General features: G+C 40.4%; 1 protein-coding gene across 1 annotated transcript in view; it reads left to right on the forward strand.

Moving 5' to 3' along the window:
• LOC117290838 (serine/threonine-protein kinase 36-like) overlaps positions 1-10,514 on the forward strand; it is a 35,564-nt gene extending 25,050 nt beyond the window's left edge. The window contains exons 24-32 of the mRNA XM_033772397.1: positions 430-533; positions 1,324-1,529; positions 3,626-3,699; positions 4,469-4,610; positions 5,600-5,784; positions 6,459-6,588; positions 7,264-7,336; positions 9,108-9,204; positions 9,545-10,514. Of these exons, the coding sequence (XP_033628288.1) occupies positions 430-533; positions 1,324-1,529; positions 3,626-3,699; positions 4,469-4,610; positions 5,600-5,784; positions 6,459-6,588; positions 7,264-7,336; positions 9,108-9,204; positions 9,545-9,775 (1,242 nt within the window). The 3' untranslated portion in view covers positions 9,776-10,514. The remainder of the gene's footprint in view (positions 1-429; positions 534-1,323; positions 1,530-3,625; positions 3,700-4,468; positions 4,611-5,599; positions 5,785-6,458; positions 6,589-7,263; positions 7,337-9,107; positions 9,205-9,544) is intronic.
• Positions 10,515-10,722: the final 208 nt, after the last annotated feature.

Here is a 10,722-nt window from a genome sequence, read left to right on the forward strand (position 1 = left end):
CGCTCAAACTGCTCAACATTTACCATGTCTTCGTAAGCGTTGGTGAACAATTTGGAACTTTCACAAGTCGTTCTCCACCTCCTTATGAAGGTCGGTCAATTTAGGAAGCGCTTCCTTAATTTCAGAAAGTGTTGTGAAAACAGTCATTCGCCATCGATTTTCATAAGCATTGCAATGTTCCTTAGCTATTTGAGAGGCATTGGCAAGCGTTGGTAAGCATTCGAATACATTCAGAAGATATTGGTAAGGAGATATTGCTATCGAGGGACGACCAGGAAAATATGTACTCTCCAATCACAATTTTTGAGCGAATTTACAGCGGAATTCAAATATTCATATTCGCAAGAATTTTCACCACAGTGTGAAAGGAACATAAAGATGTATCATCTACTATAATAGTGTTTGTTTTTGTACTGTCAACCCCTACAGGAACCCTACCAGTGTGTGCCTCTTCTTTGTAGCGCTGATGGTGTCGTCATGCTCAGCCTTACCACCTTGGTCTCCAGAGACTTCTTGGCCTACCTTGCTGCCAGGTACGACCTCTACACCATTATTTATTACTCCCATTCCATTTACTTTAATTCCCTACGTAAGATGCATCTTATCTGAACTTCAAAGGTCAAACAAAAATTACTGCATCTTATCTACCGGCGGTGCTCGTTAGACTTTAACACTTGAATGTTATTTTGGTAAGTTAAGGGTAATGCACCTGGGCGCCTTATATGCAGGAAATTACTGTATGTATAATCAAAACGAGAAAAATAGTCTGGTTCCATGATAGAATATTAGAGTAAGGAGCCTCATTGTCCTTGAGGATATTGGGAACCTATTAAAGATAAACGACTGAGCAAACTGTAGCCACTTTTGTTTTAGAGCTCTTAGGAGTTTGAATGGCCCCTATACTTTCAAAAAGTACCAGTCTTTCAGATAAAGTGGAGGATCTTTTGATCGTTTAGTGCAACTGAAATATTCACAGGTTGGGGATATTGATTGTTTACTGGAAACTAAAGGCTTGAAAATATTGAAAATAATGATTTATATCTGGCAACTATTCCCATGTAACAATTCACTGTCTGCCATGTATTAAAAGGTCTTCTACTGTACATTTGTACCCCTCCTAGGAACACTTTTTTACTTGTCTGGTGGACTAGTAAAGAAGGGTTTTGACTCTGCTGTTTTCCCTTGCATTTGGCGATCGGGCGACCACTAATTTTGAACCCTGTAAAAGGCTTGAAAATATTGATGTATATTTGTCAACTACGCCCAAGTATCATCTCATTGTCTACCATGTATTTCAAAACCCAAACTATTTTCCACATGCAGTAGCAGCGGAGAGCAAGATCTATCCGCCATGGTCATTGACATCATCCTGAACGTTTCTCAGCTCCTTTGCTTCCCGTTTGCTCTGGACACTCATGACATGTTAATGGAGGCCATACTGGCCAGCCTACAGGAGAGTCATATCATGACTAGACTCATCAGTGCTTGTATGCTACACCTTAAGCCTGATCAGATGGAGGTACCAGTTGGTAAGAAGGGTTAAGAGTTTCTTAAGCCCGGTTCATATTGCCTGCGAATGCAAATGCGATTTTGACGTCACAGGGCTGTTTTTGCAGCGAATGTTTTTCACAGGAGTTGAGCACAAGTCAACTGAAGCAAATTATTCATTGCGAATTTGTGATGTCAAAATTCGTATCGCATTCGCATTCTGAGGAAGTATGAACCTTGGTTTTACCATATCGGCCCAAAATCCTTTCAAAACTCCTCTCTGGGTTTTGTCTGATTTTCCAGGATGTCCTGTACCTCCACCGCTCCTCCCCAATTTCCAATATTAGCCTGTGGCCAGATGTACTATTCTTAAGAGAGCTCCATTATTTGGATGTTGTGTTCTCTCTCTCTCTTCATTCCGGTGGCGCAAATTGCGCTGCGGTGGTCATTAGAAGTCTATGCCAACCATCTTGATCTGCTGCTGGTCTTGATGCAGCTACCTTACCCTGTGATGTTGTGTTACCATGATAGAGGATTCAGGACTGTCTCGTTTTTTTTTTTTTTTTTAATGCAAGTCGCCCAAAACAAGGCTAAAAGCCACTCTAGGTTAAGGGCTACAAGGAAGAAAACATAGACATGCAGAAACTCAGTGGAGCTGAAGGTAGGAATTGACATTCCTCTTAAAAGATGGAAGATCATAGGATGAAGGGCAAGGAGGCATGCACCAGGCAAGGAGTTCCAGAGTGATGCAGTATGAGGGAAAAAGCTACTGGAGTAGCTCTTTGTTGTACATCTCCGCACAGCCACAGTATAAGGATGAAAACAAGCAGAAAGCCTGGTCTCGTGCTCAAACACCCTGACAGGAGGAACGTGTGAGGCAATAGCTCCTTCTGTATTGTGTCACTCATACAGGTCCCAAGTCAAAAGACTCCACTCTAAGCAGCACCACACAATACATGTTTGGACTCTTGTGAGATTGGTATGCCTGGTCTCATTTTATGACTGGTTGGCTTAAGGGTACAGTACCAAATCCATTAAAATCCTCTGCTCTATGGGTATGTTCAGACAGCGTACTAACTTAGACCCGAACCGGTTTAACTTTTACGAGCAGCGGGGGGTGGTCGTAAAAATAAAAACCCATTGCGTTCAGACAGCACAGAGTTAAACCCGATCCAGTTTATCTTCGGTTTTAAGAGGTCAAAGTAAACGCGACCCCATTGCTCTAACATCCGGTTTTATTAACCAGATTCACGCACCAAAATACTAAGCGCCCCATGCCCTGGACGATCATCAACATATTATTGGATAAAAATGGCTCAATCGGACGCGGAAAACAGTTTTAACGCTGGGAGGATATGGACACTTAAAACATACATGAACACCACTCTTTGGCAGTGTTAAAAGATAAACCTGAACTGGTTCAGACTTAGACCGCCTCGCTGGACGGTTTAAGTTTTGGGGTTTAAACCCGATCAGGTCTTACTTTCTTTGCATTCAGACGCACAAAAGTTGAACCCGAACCGGTCTAAGTGGACTAAGACCAACTTTAGTATGGCGTGTGAACGACCTCTATGGTAGCAAAACACTTCAATGTTTGCACTCTGATAAGATCGGTGTGCCTTGTTTCATGATCAGGGCCCAATTTCATGGCTCTGCTTACTGTAAGCACAAAAGCGGCGCTTACGGAAGCAGGGAATTCTGTGCTTATGGCAAGCGTATTTCACGGGTTAGCGGCGAATTTTGGCTTCTGCGCGTGCGTACTCTGCGTTACTAGGCATTCTGCGCTTACAAGGCTAGCGCAGAAATTCGGCGCTTGCACGTAAGCGGGGAATCGTGATCGTAAGCCAAGAATTCGGGGGTAAGCAAAGCCATGAAATTGGGCCCAGACTGGGTGGCTTGTACAGTACCAAATCAATCAAAATACTCCACACAATAAATATGCCATTTTAAAGATGGAAGGATGCTTCGATTTTGATGAGATTGGTATTCCTTTCCACAGGCTGAGACTGGACATTTTAGAGGTTTTTTTGTGGTTATGGTTGGAAAGGGACACTTAGGAATGGGTTCGTGTCAAATATAACAACCAATTCGTCATTCATTGACAAGCAGATAATATCTTATTGTCCTTTTTCTTCAGGTTTATTGTCTCGCTTTGTACTGAGCCATGAAGTTTTCATTACTGAGTTTGCTGAGGCCATTCCACAATTAAAGGTAAGTGTATACACACAAACTGTAAATTCTTTGATGCAAGTTGATGCGTAAGAATAGAAAAATACATTCAGGCCTTGATCATTTTGAATGTGGAAGTATCTTGTGGTTTATGACTCAAATCAAATAAAACATAATGAATTAGTTCCTAGATGACCTGAGATATTTACTCAGTGGCTTACCGGATAGTGACATTATAAGTTATCACACAAGCGCGAGTGGAATACGAAAAAATAAAGCGCTTCTGCGTCCCATATCCAACAAGGCCGCACTATATTTTTTCTTATTCAGGAGCGCGCGTGTGATAACGGAATTATATTCCAGTCTCACTTGCAACACGCAAAATTTGAAATTTCAGAGCATTATTTCACGCGCACAAAGTTTAGAATGTAATTTTTGCACTGTTCGTATATGGAGCGTGACCAAATGACATTTCACAATACACACTGTGTAATAAAAACAGAGGAAGTAGGATATAAAACAGAGGTCGTAGCATATATGTTTTTATCCCCCTAGTAGTTCGAGCTTCTGATTGGTGGACTCGCGCGTACTGAAAGATAATATTTCATACCTTTTACCTCCATGGGTTTTCCATGGAACAATACCCCCATATCTAAAAGTGAAACTTGCCTTCCTTTTCTTCTCTCCATGGTGTTCTTGGATAAAGTTCAATTTCTGAGAGTCCTTGGCTTCACAACCAGAATAAATGAAATGAAATAAATTGTAATGAAATGAAAATAAACACTAACCATCTGTTCTGATTGTCTTTCAGGCGGAGTCTTTCCTTAACTCTTTACTGTCTTCGGACAGTCCCTGTCAAGTCCAGGGAGATGTACTCACAATATGCAGCCACCTCGCTCGCAGCTCAGCGGTACACCTCATGATGCTCAAACAGGTGCTACAGGGAAAGAAAGGTGTGCAAAAATCAATCTTTCAACCAATTTCAAGATTGCACCAGACTCGAGCTCTGGTGTTTCTGATCAGCAGCGTGTGGGTTTGAGTCCCTGTGTTGACACTTGTTTCCTTACAGCATGACATTATTGCTTTGCCCTTCGAATTGGACGTACAAGCTGTTGGTCCCGTGTGTTGTGTAACGCACATGAAATAACCCAGTTACAATCGCTAAAGAAGGGGTTGTCCCGATGTTCTGGCAGTGGCTGCTGGATGCGCCAAAGCACCTTGTACACCCTTATAAGGTGTTAGATAATGTGTCTTATAAAAACCTGTCTGGAAATAGGTGATGATAAGTACTTTGAGGCATCAATAGTTAAAGTGCTTAAAACAAAACTAGTTATTATCTAGATCATACAACAGTATTGGCCCAACTCTTCTGGGTCCAAATTCACGGCTATGCTTACCCAGGAATTCTTGCCTATGCACTTTACAGGGTCCTGTAAGCGCAGAATTCTGCCCTGAGCAATGCCATGAAATTGGACCCTAATGCCACACAGCATCCTTCGATGCACCATTTTGGAAGTGAATGTCCCAGTGTGTTTTACAGTGTAATGCGCATTTTAGGCGACAGAGCGTCTACGCCTGCTCCATAATTTTTACTTTCAATTTTGACTCTCCTAAATAATCGACATTTGAGGCATCATTTCGTCCTACAGTGTAATTTGGGTATCTAAAAAGTGTGTCAATATTAGCAAATGTACGGTGAGTATTTGCATGGTTATATTGCTAATGTTATTTTTATTATTCTTGTATCTCCACTTAACTGCTTCTGTTACATCTTTATATGTACAGTAAACTCTGCTCGAACAAGTTTCTTCCTGAATGTAGGGTGGGTGGATTGAAAAAAGAAGGAATTGTTTTAAATATTTTATTTTGGAAGATTCCTGATTTTTGAAAGGTTGTCAATGGTTGTTATTATAATTGTTGTTATCTCCATGACAACCTACAGGTGACTATGAGTGCCTCCAGCAGCTGCTATCGAGTAAAGACGTAACGGTTCAAGCGAGGGCCTGCGGCATGTTTGGTAACCTGATGCGTCATTCTAATGGTTTCTACGCTGTACTCAAGAAACGAGAGGAGCTTGCACGAGCTCTGCAAGCCTGTCTGTCAAGCCCTGAAGCAGATGTCAAAAAAGTAAGACAGTATGTTTGTCCCACCAGTGCAATTAAATTTTGGAGGTATAAAGGCTAAATGACAAACATAAAGGTGTAACAGAAGCATTTAAGTGGAGATACAAGAATAATAATAATAACATTAACAATAATAATAAATTCTTATATAGCGCATTTCACAATAACCGTATCAATGCGCTTTACATTAATGCCCTGGTCATTGGGCCAATAACATCCCTGTAATGTTTCTCAGCTCCCTGGGGAGTACACAGCCCTGAGCTGCCTGTAAGGCGCTTGTGGCTGTTTCATACACAATATCAACCTCTACCCTCGCAGGTACCCATTTATACCCCTGGGTGCATAGAGAGGGAGGCAGAAAGCACACATGAAAAGCAATGGATGAACAATGAAGGAGACAAGGGGGTGAGGGTTGGGGGAAAGGGGCTGGTTTGACCACAAGAGATTGGGAACACAAAAGACAAAATCCAAAGAGGGAGAAATAGTAAGTAATTAGTGAATCACTTTTGTATATTTCTCAACTGGAAATAATCTTTTTGTATTTCATGGCATAGAACCAATAACCCAGTACTAATGATAATATCAATAATATAATTACAACAGGTTTTTTTTGCAAATCATTTCGTTGACATGTTATTCGTTCTTGTTTCACTAATGCTTTGTATTTTGTCTTGCAAGGCTGCCAGCTACGCTGTTGGCAATGCAGCCTACCATAGTGCGGATCTATATAGCCAGCTTAGTGCTGCTATACCATCCCTAGTCCAACTCTTAATGGATCCTATAGGACGTACTAGATGTAATGCCGCAGGTAGGTCATGTTTCCTTTTTCAAGAACATGATATCGGAGGGCATGTCATATAAAGGCACCAGTCCTATGAATAAAGGGGCCATTGACTTCAAATCTCTGAAAATGTTGCTGTTTGGAATTGCTCCTGATCCTTTATCAAAGGCAAAGTATACCTTTGGTTTTTGTAACCGTTCCATTGTAGTACTACTAAATGTAGTTGTATACATTCATGACATTAGAACTAATTTGTGAACATTTCATTTCAAAAGTTGGTTATGTTACTGAGATAATGCAGAAAATACTGAGTGAATGTGTCCATGCAGTAAGAATAATTGCTATACACACAATCTGAGAAACATTGCTGAAGTATATTAATTTTGGTTTTTACCCCTACACCGATGTGTGTTAGCACTGTATACTCAGTACTTTCCCGAGTCCTGTGAAAAAATATCACAGGCATGTTACTCGGGTGGGATTAGAACCCACGACCCTTACAGGAGTAGTGTCTTTCCAACTAGACTACTGAGATTGCCCGGTAGCTAGAGGCAGTTCCAATCCCATGTTTTGAGTATACAGTGCTAACACACATCGGTGTATGGGTAAAAACCAAAATTAATATTCTGTATCCCCGATGCTAATTTAACATCTATTATATATCGTACTATATCTATTATGTACCTTTTTCCCTTTCTGTAGGCGCTCTTGGCAATCTTGCAAGACATTCATCAAAACTTTGTGCAGCCCTCGTCCAAAACAAGGCTCAAGAACGGTAGGAGCTTATTTAAAAAAAAAAGTATTCATAAATACCTCAGACAGTTTCGCTATTCCTTATGGTGGAGAGCGCGTCACGTGAGGGTGTTAAAACCTTTGATAGTGACCAGTGTTTATAACCGGTTGTGAGTGGATACTCCGCTCTAGTCTTGATGCAAGACGTTTCTTGTTACGGGCGATGCAGGCACTGTCGGTGAGTTGGCTGCGTTGTGTGTGAAAGGAAAACCAGCGTGTTGCACCAAGACTATACGTGCATGTGCACGAACGGAACCAAAAACTGTCGGAAATAGGCATGCAACACAGGCGTACGGACGTCGTACATGTACATGTAACATGTACTGTACACACATGTACCTTGGAGGTAGAAACATACAGAGCTCAAGCACATCGGAAACGAATAAGTTTTACAGAGTTTCTTACTTTATTACGCATTTTAATCAAAAAGGTATTTATGAATGGGAATAAAAGGGTAGCTACAAGTTCTTTCATGGCCGTTTAAAACCTTGCAGGAGCGAATTGCCTTCGGCTCGGGCCTTTAAATCACACAGCAATTCGACCCTGCCTGTTTTACATGTAAACGGCCGTGAAAGAACTAGTCGCTACACATTTATTCCCTTACTAATTCTGAAAAGGGAAAGATGATTTTAAATATTTATAAATAGTTAATGGCCTGACGTTTCCACTTCACATTGTCGTGTGAGAAAACTAAGTAGACACTCACTGTGATTCAAAAAAGCTTTGACCATGGCTTAAAGCCATTATACACTTTCACAGGTTTAAAAATAACTTACAGGGTTTACAGAAGGTAATGGTGAAAGACTTCTCTTGAAATATTATTCCATGAAATGCTTTACTTTATGAGAAAACAATATAAACCCCAAGGGAAACTGACTGGGTAAATTTTGAAATGATTTTTGGGTTTGAACAAAGAATTGACTAGAGTGGGATTCGAACCAACGACCTCCGGATTAACGTGCCGACGCTCTACCAACTGAGCTATCTAGCCCTATATTGGCGGTGTCCCTATTTTGTCAATATCTTTGTTCGGGGGTGCCAGTCAGAAGCCATACAACCGTTAACTGCCGTGTAGCCAGGGATCACACCCAAAATTCCGATACAACCTGGGAAGCGGCAGCCAGGGGATCACGGGGATGCAACTTTTTGTTTCAGATATCAATATAAACCACAAAGGAAACTGACTGGGTAAATTTTTAAATTTTGAAATGATTTTGAGAAAACATTAAAACAATTATCAAGTCTCGATATCGAGAATTACGGATTTATTTTAAACACATGTCATGACACGGCGGAACGTGCGGAAACAAGGTTGGTTTTTCTTGTTATTTTCTCCCGACTTCGAATAACCGATTGAGCCTAAATTTTCACAGGTTTATTATTTTATATATAAGTTGTGATACACGAAGTGTGGGCCTTTGGACAATACTATTTACTGAAAGTGTCCAATGGCTTTAAGGCCAAAAATCTGCCATGGTATGCTGGAATCGTGGAGCACTCAGTCTCATTTCTCTAGGAGCTTGGTCACTAAAAAGCCATAAATTTATTTAGTTTGTTTTCCTCCTGAAGACGATCAGAGCACACCAATCGAAATGCCGCGTTGTTAACTACCAGTTCTTCTCAGAACCAACACAGCTCGTAATGAGGGTTAGGTGTCTCCGAAACTGCACTTGGTTGCTTAAATTTTGTTGTCACAATTCCTGTACTTTCAATGAGTCTGATTTCTTTTTTTGATCTTTCTTGGTTATTTGCAGATTGCTTGAGATTGCTTGTCATGATAATCAACACAGTGTGCAGGAGGTGTGCTTGTTATCTCTGCGCTCGATGGCCAGACATTCTCAACTCACCCAGGTAAGAACAAAATGATGAAAACATCGTCATCAGGTTATCGGGTTAACAGTTTTCAGGTTTTGAAGCTCAATTCTTTCTACAAAGTCTTTTTCCAAATTGATGATATTAGTGGTAATTTATTCCATTGTGTTTGTTCCTATTTTCCTGAGGCCTTTCCCCTTGGAGAAGTTTTATTTCCCCCACTGATTTTTCGAAACTTTGTTTATATTTTACACGTTGCATCCCAATCAGTGTGACCAAAATTACAAAAATAGTGAGATCCCCCTCTTTGTGATAATCAGTCTTTTATAATTGCTAAATTTAGACTGGGAACCTGACAAAGACTGTTATTTCCCATCAGGGTTTGCGGAAACAACACGCCATCGAGAAGCTAACCCGTCTCTCTGAAGATGTTCAATCGGCCGGTCCTACTACCCCAGGCAGTATTAACTCAGCCAGGAGTGATAGACAGCACAGTGCCAGGCAGCACAGTGCTAGGCAGAATAGCGCCAGGGGAAGTAGCGCTTCCGTTATCTCGCATCACTGTGCCAAGTTGATTATGATGCTGAAGCGAGGTGGTAGTGCCTCATAGTTTTACCTTATGGTTGAAGTGTGGATGAGTTAAAACTGTTTATGGTGAGGCATTATACGATTGAGGTTCCATTAAACACCCAAATGTTAGAAGTGCATCTTGAGAATTTCAGCATAGATTATTCAAAGCAAGAGGTATGTGAGAGACATTTGATAATGATGAGGCAATCACTGACCTGCTTGTGCCTCATAGTTTTACCTTGATAGAGCTTAATGATAGAACTTAATGATAGGACCATGGTTTGGAAAAATCAGAAAAATTGTGATTAAATAGCCTGAAATGTCCATTACGGCCTACACACTGATGTTTTCTGCGCCTTGAACACCCAGCAGGGTGGATACGTGCTCATTACAAGTCTTATTATTATTATTATTATTATTATTATTATTATTATTAGGTCAGCCCTTGGTTCCCAAGGACTAAAATCATATCATGCCTGTGAGTAAATGAGTTATGGCCTGTCAGTGTCAGATTCTAACTTTTAGAAAACTTTTTTTTATGTGGAAGTACATTCTGAAATGTAAAATTTCTCTTAATTTAGTTTCTTGCCTGCCAGAAAATTTGTGGAATGCGTCAGGATTCTCTTTCTTTTGGTTAACAAGGTGAGATGGCTGCAGACAGGAAAATAGAGAAGTAAAAAAATGCTAAGTTTGTGTAAGGTTTTATAATAAACAGTACTATATTGTCATGCCTTGAAGTTTGTGTGTGTGAAAAATGCAGCTTGGTTTTTTAATATTATATTGGCTCAATACTATAAGGTCATTAATTGCAACTTTATACTCGCAATGATGAAAAGGTCATTAATTGAAAAATGAAAACAAAAAAATATGAACCAAAATCAGCAAACAAATGTTTTCCCTAGAAACTAAATGTTTTTTTTCTTCAATCAGATACTTAGGAGATCACTCTTGATCAATACACCCCATTTACCAGGAGCTCCAAAATAT

Source organism: Asterias rubens, chromosome 5 (assembly GCF_902459465.1).
Source record: "Asterias rubens chromosome 5, eAstRub1.3, whole genome shotgun sequence".
NCBI classification, from domain to species: domain Eukaryota; kingdom Metazoa; phylum Echinodermata; class Asteroidea; order Forcipulatida; family Asteriidae; genus Asterias; species Asterias rubens.